This window comes from Macaca nemestrina, chromosome 5 (genome assembly GCF_043159975.1).
Source record: "Macaca nemestrina isolate mMacNem1 chromosome 5, mMacNem.hap1, whole genome shotgun sequence".
NCBI classification, from domain to species: domain Eukaryota; kingdom Metazoa; phylum Chordata; class Mammalia; order Primates; family Cercopithecidae; genus Macaca; species Macaca nemestrina.
The window spans coordinates 1,056,505-1,076,404 of NC_092129.1; the positions used below are offsets into that span (position 1 = coordinate 1,056,505).

Genomic DNA, 19,900 nt, shown 5'->3' on the forward strand with positions numbered 1-19,900 from the left:
AGTGGCGTAACGTCCGGTCAAGGCAGCCATCTCGCCGTGAGACAGCAGGTGTCGGAGCTGGAGCTGCAGGCGCAGCCGTGCGATGTTGTCCTCCGTAGCCATGTATTCGGCTCCTGGCAGAGACTTGGGGATGGAGCCGCACGGAGCCGCGGGCCCTTTGCAGCTGCGATTTTCGCCCTACGCTTTCAACGGAGGGTAAAAACCCCAGAGAGCTCCGCTTTCACTTTCGCCCTTCCCCCATTTGCTGAAGCCTGTTTAGGAGTCACCGCCGTCAAGGCGCTGCCCCGGTCCCCTGCAGGCCTCAGAACCCTGAGCTGAGTGGGTCCGCACAAGGCCGGTCTCCCTGCCGTCCTCTCATGCCCTGTGTTTCCTTCTTCAGGCTCGCTTTGGTCAAGTTTACTTGGTGATTGCGATACAGCCTTGGTTTTTAGGGTTTCCCATTACACCCTGTCATTTGGGTTTTTATGTGGACCGGAACTCCATGCTCCTTGCTGCTGTACGACGGTAAAGTAGAAATTGAAACATAGCCTCTGCTCTGTGGAAGACCAAACTGGACCTCATGTACACGTTCCTTATGCCAGCAGGCGAGGGTAGAGGTTTAGCGTCTGAAACTTAAAAGTTAGGATTGTTTGGTCTGTGTTGTTAGATGCGTAGCTGGGTTGATAGCGGAAACGTCTTAATTGTAGCCGCCTGATTTCTGTTATTTCTAATTGTAGCAGTTTGATCATTTTATTTCAAATAGAAGGTGGGATTGGTTGAGCAAACTTAGTTTCATAGATAAGTGCTTTTTTTTTCTTTGTCAGGAGGAGTCTCACTCTGTTGCCCAGGCTGGAGTGCAGTGACCTGATCTCAGCTCCCTGCAAGCTCCGCCTCCCAGGTTCATGCCATTCTCCTGCCTCAGCCTCCCAAGTAACTGGGACTACAGGCGCCCACCACCACGCCCGGCTAATTTTTTGTGTTTTTAGTAGAGACGGGGTTTCACCGTATTAGCCAGGATGGTCTCGATCTCCTGACCTCGTGATCCGCCCGCCTCAGCCTCCCAAAGTGCTGGGATTACAGGCATGAGCCACCGCGCCCGGCTTTTTTTTTTTTTTTTTTTTTTTTTTTTTAACGTTTAGCAGGAAAACAAAATACTCAGAAGATGGACCTTTTAATATTTGTGATCTTGTATGTTGTGTTCAAGTTTTGGTTTTTATTTCAATTACCAACTTTATCTTGAGTAATATAATTTTCCGTGGTGGCACGCCAGAGATACAGGGTTATAGAAAGATGCTCTGTTTAAGACTCTTGACAGGGAAGAGCTGTAAATTGAAGCAGTGGTTATAGTTACTAATCAAGCCTTGTACATTAAAATATATACATTCAATTTGAATGAACCGATGGTTCTTAAAGAAAACAAAAAGTACTGGCTGGGCACTGTAGCTCGCACCTGTAATCCCAGGACTTTGGGACGCTAAGGCAGGAGGATTATCGCTTGAGGCCAGGAGTTCAAGACCAGCCTGCGCAACATAGCAAGACCCCATCTCTACAAAAATAAATTTTAAAAACAAAGCAAAAATGTTAATTGGTTCCTCATAAATTTGAAATATTAATGCATATTTTTGGAGTGTGTTAGAAAGACAATGAAAGTCTGATTTTAGTCTTAGTTCTGCCACTAAAGGACAGTCAGGTCTTTGGTTACTTCCGAACTTCTTGAACCTAAATTTTCTTCATTAGTAGCTTCATAGTTTTTGGTGAGAATCGAGAGAGATGCATTTGGTAAATTGCAAGCCGTCATCTTATTTAATCATCATGAAAAGTGAATGTTCGATGATGTTAGCATCCTAGGGTCATATTAGACATTAAACTGTCAGGGTCAGAGAGCTGGTGTGAAGTTGAGCCAGGACTTAGCTATTTCACCACTGAGTTTATTCATGCTTTTCCGTTATACTCCTTAACACTTCCTGTGATGACTAATTAAGTTGTACATTGTAGGGAGGGTTATTAGACCCATTTCATAACGCTATTCTCTATAAATAAGAATTTTCAGTGTTCAGTATGCCCTACTCATTACTCACTTTTTAATCCCTAGTAATCCAGTTTAAGCCATTACTGCCCTAAAAATTACTTAGAACTTTCTGATTACTTTTTCTCAGTCATTGTTCTTTTTCTTTAGTGTTTATTGCAGTTGACTTTCAGGCAGCCTTTGCTTCCACAAAATGAGGCCTCATTCTCTTTTTCTACTCTGTCTTTAAATGTAGTTAAACAAGTCATTGGCCCCCTTGTTTATCACTCAGCACTCTTTCATGTCTCATTGCTGGGAGGATAACTCCCAAATCTGGTTTTCCAGTTCTGCCTCTCATGAGTCCCTCAATTCTGGCTTCTTCAGTAAAATATTTCTAACTGGTTTTTCTGCTCTCACAATAACTCGAGACAGCTAACAAAACAAAAAGCAAGCTAATTATTCCCCTCAATCTCCTCTTCTCCTTTTTTATTATTATTTTTTGAGACAGAGTCTCACTCTGTCACCCAGGCCGGAGTGCAGTGGTGCAATCTTGGCTCACTGCAACCTCCGCCTCCTGGGTTCAAGCATTTCTGCCTTAGCCTCCCGAGCAGCTGGGATTACAGGTGCCTGCCACCATGCCTGGCTAACTTTTCTATTTTTAGTAGAGATGGGGTTTCACCATGTTGGCCAGGCTGGTCTCGAACTCTTGACCTCAGGCAATTTGCCCGCCTCAGCCTCCCAAAGTGCTGGGATTACAGGTGTGAGCCACCGTGCCCGGCCTCCTCTGCCATCCTTTAAAATACTTTTTATAATTATGCCATGATTCTGCTCATTTAAGTTCTAAATCTTGGATGTCATAATTGGTTTTCCCAGTTCCTAACACATTTACATAGGTATAACAACTTGTCTATTTTGTGTGTTTGTGACAATTTCGGATTTACCTGTTCACCCTGTTACCTTACTATTGCATTAGTAGTATTAGAACAGTGTTTCCATCCCATTTCACGTACTGTTATTGTCAGAGTAGTCTTCCTGAAACCCCACTTTGTAAATGGAACTTTTCTCTCTCTTGCATCTTTTTAAAAGACCAGGTCTCCTGCTAATGCCCAGGCACCATCATAGCTCTCTGCAGGGTTCAAGCAGTCCTCCCACCTCAGCCTCCTGAGTAGTTACAACTACAGGTCATTCTTGCTCAGAAAACCTTCATGATTTCTTGCTAAAATTCCAAAATCTTTAGCTTGGCATTTGGGATTTTCTACAGTAGGAACCCTGTCCATCACATAAACCTTACGTCACTACATGTGTTTGTGCAAAAATGGCTGCCTGAATGAGTTGCTTGAATGTACTATTTGAATTATTACCTGTTTGCCATTGCATGCTGTTTATATTACCTGGAATGCCATCCTTTTCTACGTGAGAGCTTTAGCATAAATCCCTCCTCAGTGAAAATAGTGGTTAAAGTTTTCTGAGTGCTTACGTCTGTGAGGCACCATGCCTTTAATTTCCACTATTGCATTGAAGCAGTGGTTATAGTTATCATTCAAGCCTTTTACATTAAAATATACACACCCAAATATACACACCTTGTGACACAGGTACTGTTACCATCAACTTGGATTTGGAGAATTTTCCTAAGATCACATACCTAGTAAGTAGCAAGAGTGGGTCTCTGTCTCATGTAATTCCAGAGCCCAGGTGCTTAGTCATACTCTAGTGCCATAGCAGTTACAGCTAACACTTACTAGAGGACCAGTTACATGTCAGGGACTGCTATAAGGGCTTTACATATTTGATTCTTTGAACACCCTATTGAGGTAGCAACTGAAGTGATCTCTGTTGTATTTATGATGAAATTGAGGCCTTGAGAAGTAACTACCCACAGTCTCATATCTGCTAACTGGGAAAGCCAGAATTAGAACCCAGGCAGTCTGCTTTTGGAATTCATACTGTAAATTTCTTTGATAAGCTGTCAAATTGTACAGCCACAGAGGAAAAAATTTACTGTTTGTCCGTTTGTCATTGTATAAGGACTTGGGTATAAAGAAATAAGCATTATATAGGCGTTACATAAGGACTTGGATATAAAGAAATGAGAAAGAAAGATAAATCCCATCTTCTCGAAACTCCTAGAGCTTGCGTTGTAGTACCGCTGTCTGTAGTTAACCCTCAAGGGCTCAGACGTGGTGTTTAGTTGTTCTGTATTAGTAGTACCTTGCACAAGTAAGCATTTAATGTGTTGGTGATGATAATTCATTGACTTTTCTGTTACCTCCTGCCAAGGAGACTTTGCCCTGATTTAGGCTTATTAATAATTTGTTTTTCCAGGCAACTTGTAACCAGGGGTTCATTCTCTTGCCGCTCATCTTTCCTCTTCCCATTTGAATCATGTTTTGTTGACATCTAGAGTATTTGATCCCAGTATGTGCTGTGGAGCATTCTTCTATTTGTAGGGATAGGATTACCACCCTGGAGAATTAATGTTTTTTTTCTTTTTTCCTCAGTACTGTACTGGCAATTGCTGGAGAAGATTTTGCAATTGTTGCTTCTGATACTCGACTGAGTGAAGGGTTTTCAATTCATACCCGGGATAGCCCCAAATGTTACAAATTGTAAGTAAATATTTCTGAAGACATTTCACAATGCCTTTGTAATGATTTAATGCTGTGAGAGTTTCTACTTCTAAATGATTTGTTTCATGAGTTTTTAAGTTGCTGTTGGGAGCATTTTTATTAGAAAATCATTTTCTAAGTTAATGTTTTCTAATAATTCAATGTGCAGTCTTAAAAATATTTGCTATATTCAGGGTACCAAAAGTGCTTTCGGTAACTTAAATGTGTTCACCCCAGCATTTTACCATGAAAATTTTCAAATGTGCAACAAAAGTAAGAGAGTTTCATAATGAAAACCCGTATGCCATCACCTAGATCTTACTGTTTGTATTTTACTATAATTACTTTGTCACTTTTTCCATCTATACATTTGTCTTAGTCCATTTTATGCTGCTGTAACAGAATGCCACACACTAGGTAACTTATAATGGACAGAAATTTATTGATTTACAGTTCTAGAGGCTGCGAAGTCCAAGATTGAGGGGCTGGCATCTGGTGAGGGCTTTCCTGCTGTGTCTTAACATGGTGGAAAGCCAGAGAGAGAGAAAGAGCGAGCGAGTGAACCCACTCCTGTGATAATGTCCATTCATGAGGGCTGAGCCCTCAGGACCTAAACACCTGGTCCCAACTCCCAGTACCATCACAGTGGCAATTAAATTTCAACATGAGTTTTGAAGAAAGCATTCAAACCATAGCACCATTAATCATTAAATGGTATTTTTTAAAAATCTGCCTCCCCACACTGTTTTTTTTAACTTGAAACATTCGTTTTAGAAATATCCTAAGCCATTATATCCATAGCTCTGTTTTAATAGGCTAGCTGTGTTTTTCCTAAAACATGAAAATAAAGCCAAAACTGAAAAAAAAAAAAAAAAAAAAGCCTGCATAAATCAGCTAAATACATACTGCAGATTAGTAGTGGTCTGTATTTAACAGTTTGGGAAATACTTATAAATGGTCATGAATTCCTGGGTTAGTTACAAAAGTCTGTTAAACTTGAATTGTAATAGGAATGAATGGGACTTAGGAGGTTTAGGTCCTTTGGACAGGCCCTCCTTGTACTGTAGGAAGTAGGTACAGAAGAAAAGATACGTTTTCTTCCCTGGTCCCAGGGATAGCCCACATCTTATCCCAAAAAGCAGTGAAGTTTGCTTTCATCTTCCCAGTTCTCTTTCTGTCCACTTGCATCTTCTGATACCCTCTTTCTGCTTTCTGTTCATAGTGTTCTCGTGTTATCTTTTTTTCTCCTCGAGGATGACACTTGTACAACTTGAAAGTAGTAAATATTAGAAATAAGATTTTAAAACAACTTTATGGATACCATCCTTGTACTGGCTTTTACTCATCTTTTAAAGGTTGCTTTAGTTACGTTTGCTGCTGAAGTGAGCACTTTTTTTTTTTTTTTAATGAAACACATCAGATATAGAGATAGAGAATAAGAACAATACAGCATTAACGAATGCCTGTATATCTCTCTCATCCCATGTCCTGTGGGGCGGACCTAGAACTAGGGTTGCCTCTTCCAAACCTGCTTGAGACTCTATTCTTTGCATGAAAACTCCCATTCCTTTGGTGGCACCTGGATATTTGGGAAAAGCATCTTGAAGTTCTGAGATTTCTGTCTTCCCTGTTGGTATTGTCAGCCAATCTTGTTAGTAAAGGCAGTAAAGCCTTGTAGGGGATTGGAGTCTTCACCTCAGTGCAGTGAGGTTGGTGGTAGGGATAGAGTTGATGTTAGTGATGACCCTAGCGGTGTCGGCTGCTCTCCTAGTAGGACAAGTATGGTTTGTGCGGGTCATTCATAAGTTTCCAAAAGGAATTGTGGCCTCTGCAAAATATTGTGTAGGTTTCTTTATAGATTCATATAAAGATCTAGGAATTAATTTTTGAATTACATGGTTGAATTTGTATGTCTATGCCAAATTTTAGTCCTTTCCATACAGATGGACATTTGGCTTTTGTTTTGTTTTCTTACGGGGTGCTATTTAAATGAATGCTCACTAGTGAGTCTAGAGCATCCCTCTGCATGCTGGCATAAGTATATTCACAAGATGGATTTCTAGCAGTAGAATTGGTGAAAGTGGTATGTATTTAAAATTTTAATGGATACCACCCAATTGCCCATCTAACAAGTTAATCAGTTTATACTATTTCCACAACCTCGCCAGCATTTAGTTAGGCGTTTTTAGCCATTATGATTGGTTGAAATAGTCTCTTTTTTAGATTTGGATTTCTGAGTAACATAGAGGCTCTTATGTTTATGGTGACTTAATGTCTCTTTTTTCTGTGACTTGTCTGTTCATAGACTGTTACCCTTCTTTTCTTTGTGTCGTTACTGCTTTTCTTATTTGTAAGAACTCTTTGCAGAATTAAAACTAGACTTTGATGGTAGGTGCTACCAGTATATTTTCTTAGGGTTTTAAAAAGCTATTCATAAATTTCTCTGTAGAGTTTTATGTAGTCAAATTTATGAAATTTTTCTGTGTGGCCCTTGGATTGTGTTATATTTAAATCTACCTTCATGAGGCTGGGTGCAGTGGCTCACACCTGTAATCCCAGCACTTTGGAGGCCAAGGCTGGCAGATTACCTGAGGTCAGGAGTTCAAGACCAGCCTGACCAACATGGTGAAACCCCATCTCTACTAAAAATACAAAAATTAGCTGGGCTGGTGGCGGGCGCCTGTAATCCCAGCTACTTGGGAGGCTGAGGCAGGAGAATTTCATGAATCCAGGAGGTGGAAGTTGCAGTGAGCCAAGATTGTGCCACTGCATTCCAGCCTGGGTGGGTGACAAGAGTGAAACTCCATCTCAACAATCAATCAATCAACCTACCTACCTATCTTCCCCAGCCCAAGATAGTAAAAAAATTCACCCATGATTTATTTAGTCCATTCATAGTTGCATTTTTAAAGTCTTTGATCCACCTATAATTCATCTGGACTGAGGGGTGAGATGTAGGAATACAGAATCCCCTCCCCAGAAGGGTGGCTGCTTGTCCCATTACCGTTTAGGACATAATGGGAATAGGGGTTTTAAATTTAAAATTGCCGAAGATATGCTTTGCTGTACTGTCTAACCAGCTCCGTTTTCTGAAATATGCTTTTTACAGAACAGACAAAACAGTCATTGGATGCAGTGGTTTTCATGGAGACTGCCTTACCCTGACAAAGATTATTGAAGCAAGACTAAAGGTAGATGCTTTTATACATTTCTACACTATTTCAAATTAATAGCAGTTCATTAAATTCTTTCAAGCCTACAGCATGACTGTTGGTCAGAATAGCTAGAGAGTCACTAGGTTAGTAGATGAATTATAAATGTATGCTAGAAATGAAATGATATCATTAAGGCAGGGTCATTAAAGTACCATAATGTGAAACAGCAGCACATTCCATTTGTTAGTCTTGTATCACATGAAGGGTTCTCTACCCTTTTAGAAGTAGCCTGGGAGGAGTTCTTCTGAAGATACTCTTCCCCCAAAAACAAAGCAAATCAATTTCTATGGCAGGAGAGAGCCCAGGAAAGATTTGACACAGGAGCTTGGTTTGCATCACTATCAGCTGATAAGTTTTTCCTCTTTACAATGCTGTGCTCTTAGTTGGCAGGATGCGTGAGTAGAAATACGAAAGAATGAATAAGCCAGGAGCTTGGACGAGAGGCACAACATGCACCATTAATTTCTGTTACCTGACAGGCTTCAGTTGATAGCCAGCTGCCGGAAGTCAGGGGTGATCACATTCTGTTTTGCCTATTTGTGAATAACACTTGAAATTATTTACACTTATGAGTGGTTACTGGAGTATGTAATGTATTTATTTAACTGACAGATGCTTTTTGAATGTGTAGAAAGGATTTCACTCAGTGTTTATCGGTTGTTAATACTTTTTTAGAAACTTATATTGAAAGCTATAGTGACTTACATTTACTGGCATATTGATATGATAATTCCTAATGTTTATTTTATAAATGGGAGTTAGAAGACAAAAGTAAACATGTCATTGTTAATAAAACAACGAATGGTGAATTCAACATAATGCACACCCCTTCCTGAAGTTTTCCTCTCATACTTCATTAGGTGCTGAAGTAAATAAATGTTGGTGCTTGGTTTCAAAATGAAATGGAATGAATTTTTTTTTTTTTTTGAGACAGAGTTTCACTCTTGTTGCCCAGGCTGGAGTGCAATGGCATGTTCTTGCCTCACTGCAACCTCTGCCTCTTGGGTTCAAGTGATTATCCTGCCACAGCCTCCCAAGTAGCTGAGATTACAGGCACCTGTCATCACCCCCATCTAATTTTTGTATTTTAGTAGAGACGGGGTTTCACCATGTTGGCCAGGCTGGTGTCAAACTCCTGACTTCAGGTGATCCACCCACCTCGGCCTCCCAAAGTGCTGGGATTACAGGCGTGAGCCACTGCACCCGGCCTATGAATAATTTTTTATAGTTTTTATCTTGGAAAGACATTCCTCTGTAAAAATCTTATCCATACTTATAGTTCATTTCTAATCATTTTTCAGTGTTTTGACATTGTTTAATTTTACGGTACTAATTAGGTATCTATTTAGACACAGCGTCTCGCTTTGTTGCACAGGCTGGAGTACAGTGGTGCAATTGTAGGTCACTGTAGCCTTCATCTCCTGGGCTCAAACATTCTCCCACCTCAGTTGAGATTACACGTGTGAGCCACTATGCCTGGCCGTTAGGTTTCTCATTAGAGATGGTTGCTATATGGTTAACAAAAATTGGTGATCTTGAATTCATTTTATGTTTATAATTTTTGTGATGTTTCTCTCCCAGTGGATAATGTAGGGTTCCCAAGGGTGTAGTAAAACTAGGATTTGCAGTCCCTGTATTGTCATGCTAAGACCCTGTTTTGGATGCTTGTGTTCTCTACTGGAGGTGTTTGAAGGATCACGACCACTGCTGTGTATTAAAATCATGCAGAGTAAGGGTGCTGCCCTGTGTCTTCTGTTCTCACAGACATCTGCTCCACAAAGAGAGGGACTTACATCTGGGTTTGATCAGGGATTGGCATAATTTTTTCTGTAAAGGACCAGATAGTAAATATTTACAGCTTTATGGGCCATTTGATCTCTGTCATGACTATTTGTTTCTGCTTTTGTAGTGAAAAAGCAGCCACGGACAATATTCATAGAAATAGGGGGTAGGCTGGATTTGGCCCCTGAGCCAAACTACAGGGGTTGTTTGCTGACCCCGGTCTATATGCCGAGTGAGGGAGAGAGATGGATTTAAACCCATCTTCCTTAGGCCACTTCATGTGCCCTCGCATGGACATTAGCTCTTGGATTAGCAGTACCCAAGAGTACCCAAGATAAGGGTGGTATGGAAAATAGAGCCTTTAAACCAGAGAGCTGAGGGCAAACTTAGTATTCCTTCCCTTAAAGTTTTATCTTAGTAATACTGTGTTGGTTGATCATGAAAGAAATAGGCATGCTTTCCCCTTTCACTGTGGTATGCATTTATTCACTGTATACTGTGGGTTGTTCTAGTCTATAATAGCCTCTGCCTCTACATGCCTGTTAACTTTCATCAATAATTGCAGATGTATAAGCATTCCAATAATAAGGCCATGACTACGGGGGCAATTGCTGCGATGCTGTCTACGATCCTGTATTCAAGGCGCTTCTTTCCATACTATGTTTACAACATCATCGGTGGACTTGATGAAGAAGGTAGAATTCCTTTTTTCTGGAAAATGGTGGGGAGGAGGAGTTATTATTTCCTAGATGTGTGTGTCTCCACCTAGAGTTGAAAAGAACCATAAATACCATCTGACACAAGTCTCGTTTCATTTCTGATAATGAAAGTGATGAAGAAACGGAAGCTAATATACGACACCCAAAGGCATATTGAAAGCTCTAATAGTGAATGTTGAGCAGCCGGTTATTTTGCTGTTTTCTCAGGATCTTGCATGAGTTAGTAGTAAATAATTAGGAGTTTTTATCTTATAGAAAGAAATGACCTAAACGTGATTCTGAGTATTAAAAATTTTTTTATTAACAAACATACTTCAGAAAAGTTCTTTAAAGGTTTTAGAAGTCATTTGGGGTGATTAATAATAAGCATCTATTCCAGTGTTTTCAGAACTTTTTGAAACACGTCTTTGATTTTCTGTCAGAATAAGACCAGGAGTCCCTGAGAATGTTAGTCTTGTTACTTAATATTCCATCCCGTTTTTGATCCAGAGCTACATTACCCCACATGGGCACCAATGTTTTCCACCAGTTCGTGTTTGGATTGGCTTCTGGTTGCATCTAAAAAACCAAGTACAATCTCCCAGGACAGATCTGTGTCACCATTTATAGTAGTCCATTGAGATAAGAAGTTACAGAAGTGTCTAGACGAGGACATCGTTGGTGTAAGCCCATATTCTGTGTTCCTTCTGGCTGAACTTGTGGCTGAAGTAGCCCTAAAAGTGGGGGCAGAGGAATTCCTGTAAGGGACTGTCCTGAACCTAGTTGGGGTTCCAGAACACTGAATCTCAGGGTAATCAGTCAAAAGCATTTAGTGCTGCAACAGTCCTCTCAGCAGACAGCAGGAAAAGATGTGTCCAAGGAGAGGGAGTTGATTTGAGTGTTTAAGGAATTTGGTTCAGGGCCAGGGATAATTTCTCTGTGTTTAGCAACAGGGGTAATTTCTCAGTGTTTCAAGCAATAGCCTAAACAACATTATCAGTGCCTGGGAATGTTCAAGGCAGGCCTTGGCTTGGGTCAGAGCCTCCAGGGGAGTACATGCAGCTGGCCACATCACAGAACATCTCAGTTGGACGCAGAAAGAAACAAGGGGACTGGGGACCCTAAATCCTGTGAAAGAGTCTAAGAGGAAAGAGCCAGGCTTCATTTCGGCGCCCTGCCTCTCAGGTGTTGACTCCTATCCCTTTCTGTTCCATGAGCATTTTCTTTGCGCGCTCTATCTCTGACTCAACATCCACCCCCATACACAGCCTTGGGGAGCATTTTGATCATTTTACCTACCAAGGTTTAGGTGTAGACAAATTAGGTTGACACAATTTCTTTTTAAGGCTTTCAACCTTACTTGAAAACTAAGAGAAAAAGTAAAGCGTAGAAATAGTAAAAATAGAAATGAATTACCCTTAACCTGGGTAATTAGATTCTAGCTACAAATTAATTTGCCTAACTTTGCATGCTGGATGCTTCTGATGTCTTTTTTGACTCACGTTATGCCTGGCTTTAATGTCAGATTAATAGATTCAGATTTTAGCAACATTAAAAATAGGTGTCAGCAGGCCAGACAGCATCCTTTGAGTTTTTCCGAGCGTTAGAGAGTCTAATCTGGGAAAGCTGATACCTACTAAGCAGCAGACCTAAGATTCAGGTTTGACTTTGTTTCATGTCAGAGCCCTGTTCTTCGATTTCCATGTAACAGTGTTGCTAGTTTTGGTGACAACCTCAAGTGTCTCTAGAACTGTCTTTCTAAGGTTGTCTGGTTGACTTTAAGTGTTCTTTAAACTAATTGTTATTTTATAGGGGAATTTGTGTGAATAATAAAGCAGTCCTCTATCTTCTTTTTCCATTGCCCTAAGACATTTTTCAACTCTTTTACCTGTATTTCCTGGTACTTACCTCCATTTTCCAAAATTCTATATTTATACTGCACTCTTTTGAGATATCTTTTGGTGTTTTCTTCTGGTAGATGATGGTTCTTAGTTCTTCTGTGTCCTCTTCCTCATTAGCATCCTCCTGTAACACATTACACTTCTGATAACATAGACCTTTAATATTTTTACTGTGACCAGATAGATAATGATCTTCGTTGCACCAAGTAGCATGCATTCATATTTTCTTTCTTGTGTAACTCGTTTTTTTTTTCTCAAGTTAACTATCTCTAATTGGCTCAGAGTTCTTTAAACTTTTTGTCAGTTCCTTGTACGTTCTCTGAATACAATTCATCTGGTTGTCAGACCTCACATACTAGGTGGATCTCTTTTCCCCTTGCTCCAGGATGGACCACTGCCATCCTGAGATTCCCGCACATCCTGTGCTCTCCTCTTTTTTGATTTATTTCCTTATTTTAGAGGCTTACCTCCTAAGATATTTCTGAACAAAACAAAACTGGACCTTTTTGAGACTTTGCTTTTAGGATCTTTTCTTTACCCTGGTGTTCTGAAATTGCGTAGTGATGTTCCTTGCCTAGAGTTTCTTATTTATTTTGTCCTCTTTCTCCACCTTCTTTCCTCTCCTCCTCCCCTACCCTTCCCCACCTTCTCCACAACCACCTGGATTATGACCTGGTACTTTATTTTTGACTCCACATGTTACCCATCTCTCTCTTTTTTCTTCTACTTTATGAAGATTTCCTTACTTTTAGCTTTTCATCCTTTACTGATTGCTTTTATTTCTGGTGTCATTAATTTCCAAGAGCTGTTTCTTATTTTTTAGCTTTTTTTTAAAAAAATTCTGTTTTTGTTAGATGTTTTGTACTTTCTTTGTATATTTCATCAGAGTCCTTTTTTTTTTTTTTTCATGTTGTATGTTCATTTTTGGCCTGTATCTTCTGTGTTAGAGGCTTCCTTCAACTTTCTGATTTTTTTTTTTTTTTTGGCTGTCCATTCACATTGAAGTGTTGTATGAAAATTTCATTATAAAAGTCCTTGTTTACATAGCTTGTCAACTGACAGCCATTAACTGGGTGCTTCAATAAGCAGCATTTTCTTCAGATGAAGAATTTCTTTAATCTTTTTTCCTGGGGTGAGGTGGGACTACAGGAGGAGAAGCCTGGTTGGCAGCATTTTAGGCCTCGGAGGAGGAAGGGGCCTGATGGTCTGTGTTTTGTTTACACCAACTTTCCATTTCATGTGTTTTGCTCCTACCCTTTGCCACTCTAGAACCTGGTCCCCTAAGTCGAGAGCCTCTGCTAATGTATCAGGAGACTTCATTTACTGTCTTCTGTGTTGGTGGATGCAGGGACCTGGAGAGCAGTGCTCCATATTGAAACCTTCAGGACAGCAAGGTCCACAGCTCTTTCCCTTGGTGTCAACCGCTGTCGGCACTAACCTCTCTGTCTTTATTCTCTTAGCTGCTGTCATGCCTTTTAAATATTTTTCTCCCAAATTAAAAGTGGCTTTAGTTTTTCGGTAGTGAAAATAATCAAACAATCAGTACATGTTTATACATACACTCGTGCAGTTTTATATAAGTAGGACTTTGGTATCTGTTTTTCTGTAACTATACATTGTCTATTATCAAGGAGATCTAAGCTGTATGCATAGTGATTTTTGTATTTAATTAAATTTTTTTTTCTTCTGTTTTTGCTGCTGTAACACATAGTTTTTAGTAGCTGACTTACACAGTATGGCTGTACCATCATTTACCTAACCAGTCCTCTAAAGGACATTTTGGCTTCCTGTTTTCTTGATATAAACAATATGATGAACGTCATTGTACATCCATTTTTGTGAACTTCTCCAATTATGCTTGTCTTGCTAAAATAGACTTCTAGTAGTTGAAGTATTGGGTCAGATAATTTTTTTTGTATTTTGTTGACTGCCCTTTCTGAAGGACATGCCAGTACCCCGAGTACCTGGTTTTATGTAACCTTCCCAGTATTAGAATTAACACATTTGGAAACATGTTTTTCCCCATTGAACAGTCTATTATTTTCATTTATATATATTTTTGGGCATGTTTTCATATGTTTATTGAGTTTATAAATTTCCTCTTTGGAGACTGATTAATATGTTAACTGTTGCCCATTTCCTTATTTGCAGGTTTTCTTCTCATTGATTTTCAAGAACTACATTCAACTGTGTCAAATGTCTGTAATATAGACGACCCCAAGAGTGTTATTTGTCTCTTTTGGGCAGTGCCTTTTGCTACACAGAAATTTCTGTGTTTCATACAGTCTAATCTGTCAGTCATTTCTTTATGACATTCAGTTTCTTGCCTTGTTAGAAAAACCTCTCCCATCCAAAACTTACCTGTGTTTCTTTTAAGACTTGTCTGATTTTTTTACATTGAAATTATTGTGCTGGCCGGGCGCGGTGGCTCAAGCCTGTAATCCCAGCACTTTGGGAGGCCGAGACGGGCGGATCACGAGGTCAGGAGATCGAGACCATCCTGGCTAACACCATGAAACCCCGTCTCTACTAAAAATACAAAAAACTAGCCGGGCGAGGTGGCGGGCGCCTGTATTCCCAGCTACTCCGGAGGCTGAGGCAGGAGAATGGCGTAAACCCGGGAGGCGGAGCTTGCAGTGAGCTGAGATCCGGCCACTGCACTCCAGCCCGGGCTACAGAGCAAGACTCCGTCTCAAAAAAAAAAAAAAAAAAGAAATTATTGTGCTTTTTGATGAGGAAAAGCACTTTGTAGTCAAGATTCATGCCATTCTACATTTATTTTTATTTTTATTTTTATTTATTTATTTTTGTTGTTTTATACTGATTTTAGTAGTGTCTCTCTTCCTTCTTCTAGGGGATCTTTAAAGCTGTGTTCTTGGACGTAGCCCACCCTTTCTTCGGTTTGTTTTTTCAAATTTGTTGTGTGTGGTTTTCTGAGATAGGTCCCATCCTTGGGTAAAGCTTTTGGACCTCAGTTTATATGTGGCCCGTCGTCCTCATGAGAGATATAATCATTTTTTTGCCTTTACACCTTATATCTCTTTCTTTTTTTGTATATTAAGGTTAGTGGATTGCCTGCTGTGATCTCGTGTCTTGTCCCAAGCTTGCTTTCAGCAAAAATACTTCCCACAGTTTCTTAGGTGACCTCAGATGGTGCCTTCTCCACCAGAGAATTCAGTTTACACAATTCTTTTTTTTTTTTTTTTTTTGACACCAAGTCTCGCTCTGTTGCCCCAGCTGGAGTGCAGTGGCGTGATCTCGGCTCACCACAACCCTGCCTCCCGGGTTCAAGCGATTCTCCTGCCTCAGCCTCCCAAGTAGTTGGGACTACAGGCGCCTGCCACCACGCCCGGCTAATTTTTGTATTTTTAGTAGAGACGGGGTTTCACTATGTTGGCCAGGCTGGTCTCGAACTCCCGACCTTGTGATCTGCCCACCTCGGCCTCCCAGAGTGCTGGGATTACAGGCATGAGCCACTGCGCCTGGCCAAGTTTACACAGTTCTATAGTAGAAAACATACAAAGCTAACAGTGGCAGTTGTACATAGTTAGTAAGAAGACTGTCCCTATATCACATCTCCCAGGGTACTGAGTTCTGGTATATAATGTGTTTTCCAAATCAGTTATGTTTTTAAAAAATCATACGTTGTAAATGATTCATGATTTCTCATACCCAGAACACAGTTGTTTTTAACAGGCCTTTTTAAAAATTGTAGAATTACCTGTGTTCTTTTTAAAACTCGAATAATATAGAAACATAAGAAGTAATTCCTTTCTTTTCTTGCCTCTAATTCAGTGCTGAAAGATAACCAACCACAGTCTGTTATTTATCTTTCCAGACTTTTTTGTGCTTGTACAAAGAGTTTTCTTATTCTTTTAAACAAAAATAGTATTGGATTATACATGTTACAGAATTCTCTTCATTCTACTTTGTCTTGCGGATGTGTCCCTTGGACCTGTCTATATACATAGGTTGTGCTTTCCTTCAAGTTCTCCTCTTCATTAGCTTAGGAGAGCCAAGATATAAAGACTTTCTTGTAAATTACTGTTTGAGTTTGGTTGATGTGCCCTACACAGACCTTACTGTCTCTCTGTGTTCTCCCTACTCTCTTGTGGGTCCTTACCTACTCCCATGGCTTGGATTATTTTTGTGAATTCTCATGGCTTCCAACTCTTTTTACATCTGCAGTGGTTAATTCTCTTGCCATCTTTACCTGAAGATCCTAAAAATGCCCTTCTCCCTCTTACTCACCCTTTCTGTGTTAATATTGTATTTTAACTCCCAAGCATAGTTTACCCTTGAACAACACACCAACACAGGGGTTGGGGCTGTCTGCTGGGTGGCACCTGTGCGATGGTGACTGTGCTGGGTGGCATCTGTGCGATGGTGACTGTGTTCTGGTTGTCACCTGTGCGATGGCGACTGTGTTCTGGTTGTCACCTGTGCGATGGCGACTGTGTTCTGGCTTTCACATGTGCAACAGTGTGTGTGGTGCAGCTGTCACCAGTGCAACAGTGACTGTGTTCCAACTGTTCCCTGACGTTTTAGCCAAGGTGATAGTCCATTTTGTGTCACGTTTTGACTTGATTTATTTTTGTGATGATTTGGGATTGTGATTGGATGCCATCCTTATGGATACTATTTTCTTCTTTAAGGAAAGGGGGCTGTATACAGCTTTGACCCAGTAGGGTCTTACCAGAGAGACTCCTTCAAGGCTGGAGGCTCAGCAAGTGCCATGCTACAGCCCCTGCTTGACAACCAGGTAATGATATGTGTCTAATTTGTCATAGTATTCATTTGAAGTACTTTTCTCCAAGTTCTCTTCATTAGCTTAGGAGATCCAAGATATAAAGACTTTCTTATAAATTACTGTTTGAGTTTGGCAGATGTGCCCTACAGAAGCCTTACCATCTCTCTCTGTGTTCTTCCTACTCTCTGGTGGGTCCTTACCTACTCCCATGGTTTTGACTGTTTTCCTGTATTCTCATGGCTTCCAACTCTTTTATGTCTGTAGTGATTAATTCTTTTGCCATCTTTACCTGAAGATCATAAAAATACCTTTCTCGTCTTACCCACCGTTTCTGTGTTACCCAGTATTGTACTTGAACTCCCAAGCCTACAACTGACCCTTGAACAACACAAGGGTTGGGGTGCCAATTCCCCAAGCACTGGAATATCCACATATAACTTTCGACTCCCAGAAAACATTACTAATAAGCCTACTGTTGACTGGAAGCCTTGCCAATAATGTAAACTGTGGATTATCACGTGTTTTATATATGTATTATGTGCTGTATTCTTATGAGAAAGTAAACTACAGGAAAGAGAAATGTTATTAAGACAATCATAGGAAGAGAAAATACCTTTACGATACTGTATTTGTTGATACTGTAAGTTTACATCATCTGTTTACAAGGAGAATCATCTGGAGTGGTGGACAACCACAGCTGCAGACCTCAATCTACAGTACATATCAAGCAAGTCAGCCTTTTCTTGTAATGTCATAACTTTCCCTGCTCTTTGGGGAGCACTTCCAGCACCACTAGTAGCACTTTGTTTGGGTCACTTGTTATTTAAGGCTTATAATATTGCACTAAACACAATGAAAAACAAAGGAGAACCTTGAGAGATCACTTTAACTTTTTATAATCAATTTATGTGTATTTTATGGTAGTGAATGATAAAATAATTAGTATCTACATATAGTTTATACATTTATGACATACTTTTCTCTTAATTTTTAAAATATTTTTAGGCTACTCAGCTCATCTGAGTTTTTTCAAATTGTTGCAGATCTCCAAAAATGTTTCAGTATGTTTATTGAAAAAGTTTATGTATAAGTGGACCTGAGCAGTTGAAAACTGTGTTATTTAAAGGTCACCTGTATTTCTAATTTGTCCCTCTTTTTGATTACTGCTGGCTAAATTCAGACCTACATTGTTAGATTATTGGATTTATTTTCTAACATCCTTTCTGCCTGCAAGCTTACTTCCCTAATTCATCCTGCTCAGTTTTCTGAAGTGTGTTATGTATAGCTACTCCTCTGCTTATTGCTTATTGACCTCATCTCCTGTCACCCACTACACCCAGACCCTAACTCTGCTTTTCTCAGAAAAGATGTGCTTTTCCTGACTCCATCCCACATCTCCAGTCTGGAATGTTCTATGCTCTTCAGTGTAGCCTTCAGCACTCACCTACTTAAAAGTCCTTTCTGCTGAAGCCTTTCTTCTTCTAGGAGACTTAGTGGACAACTGTTGGGGCTCTCCTGGCTCTTAATTTCTTCTTAGTTATAACAATTCTCTCATCACTTTGCTTGCATATGTCCACCTCTCTAGGTCATGTGCTCCTCAAGAGTGAGAGCTTTGCCAGTGAACCCTTGTCAGATTTCTGGTGTGTGTGATTCATCCAGGTCTGGAAGGGTCTTCATTCAGTCTGAGGGACATTTTAATTTTGTGTAGCATTTTCATCACAAATCCTCGTACGCATGAGGGTGTTGGAAGAAACTTGAACCTTTCCTTTGTGCTTACTGTCACGTGACATCTCACCCACGTTTCCTGTCCCACCAGGTTGGTTTTAAGAACATGCAGAACGTGGAGCATGTCCCGCTGTCCTTGGACAGAGCCATGCGGCTGGTGAAAGATGTCTTTATTTCTGCGGCTGAGAGAGACGTGTACACTGGGGACGCGCTCCGGATCTGCATAGTGACCAAAGAGGGCATCAGGGAGGAGACTGTTCCCTTAAGGAAGGACTGATCTGTGTGCTGTTGTCACCAATCAGTTCAGAACTGGTTGATTTTGTACTTTGGAACTGTACCTTGGATGGTTTTGTTTATTAAAAGAGAAACCTGAAGTACTCATTGTGCTGTAACTTGTCTTCTCTAAGCAAGACAGATATAGGAAGTAGAATTTCTTTTAATTTTCTTCATTTTCCCCACCCTTTTCTATTTTTCCGAGATTTTTTTTTTTTTTTTTTTTTTTTTTTTTTGCATTTGAAGTAATGAAAACAGGTCATGTTAGTTTTCCCTTACACTAATGAGCTAGGAATTTATCTGTAAAAGTTAACCTTCTGGGCAAACGTACCTTATGAAGAGGGCTCTGATATTTATTCAGCCAGCTTGCCTGAAGGGCCCTTTCAACCATCCCTAAGGGAGAGTATTTTCCAGGGTTTTATTAAGACTCTAATGGTTATAAATGAAATATCTTAAGATTTTTCACTTCTGGGATTGTTGAGCAGTCTGGAATAGCTGTTTTGGAGAAAAATCTTCAACCAAAACTGTAAAAAAAAAAATAGGCCTTTATACAAGCTTTAGCCAGAAATCTGGGATTTTTACAAGCGCTTTAGTAATGTTATAATTGAGACCTAAGTTTTGATAGAGCCAAAATTTTTGTTTTAGATCTATTAAATACATTTTAACTCCATTATAATATTTGGGTAATTTTCTTGTTATTGAACAAGTCAAATTATACATAACATGGGAGTTATTGTTTGCTTTGTACCAGAGGAACCTGTGGTATAAATGGAATTTTACTAAGTTGGTGGTTAATCTTAGATACCACTTTTGTTTATTTTGCCTTTTATAAATAATTTAATTCAAATTATCAAAAGCCTCTAGTAGATACACATTGTAAACATTTATTGCACAAACATCAATGCTGTCACTCACTATCAGAGGCATTGGGGACACAGTGGTAAGACCTGGTTCGTATTTCTC

The 19,900-nt window shown here is 39.9% G+C and overlaps 1 protein-coding gene across 2 annotated transcripts; it reads left to right on the plus strand.

Moving 5' to 3' along the window:
• Position 1: 1 nt before the first annotated feature.
• Positions 2-19,045, plus strand: LOC105487625 (proteasome 20S subunit beta 1). 2 transcript variants are annotated; one of them, XM_011751116.2, is made up of 6 exons: positions 5-195; positions 4,486-4,593; positions 7,703-7,784; positions 10,156-10,285; positions 16,845-16,951; positions 18,756-19,045. In XM_011751116.2, exons 1-6 carry the CDS (start codon positions 83-85, stop codon positions 18,939-18,941), a joined length of 726 nt encoding a protein of 241 aa, XP_011749418.1. In that variant the 5' UTR covers positions 5-82; the 3' UTR covers positions 18,942-19,045. The 2 variants fall into 2 exon arrangements, with proteins under 2 accessions (XP_070952247.1, XP_011749418.1); XM_071096146.1 differs by lacking the exons at positions 16,845-16,951; positions 18,756-19,045 and adding an exon at positions 14,341-14,516 and having other exon boundaries at positions 2-195.
• Positions 19,046-19,900: the final 855 nt, after the last annotated feature.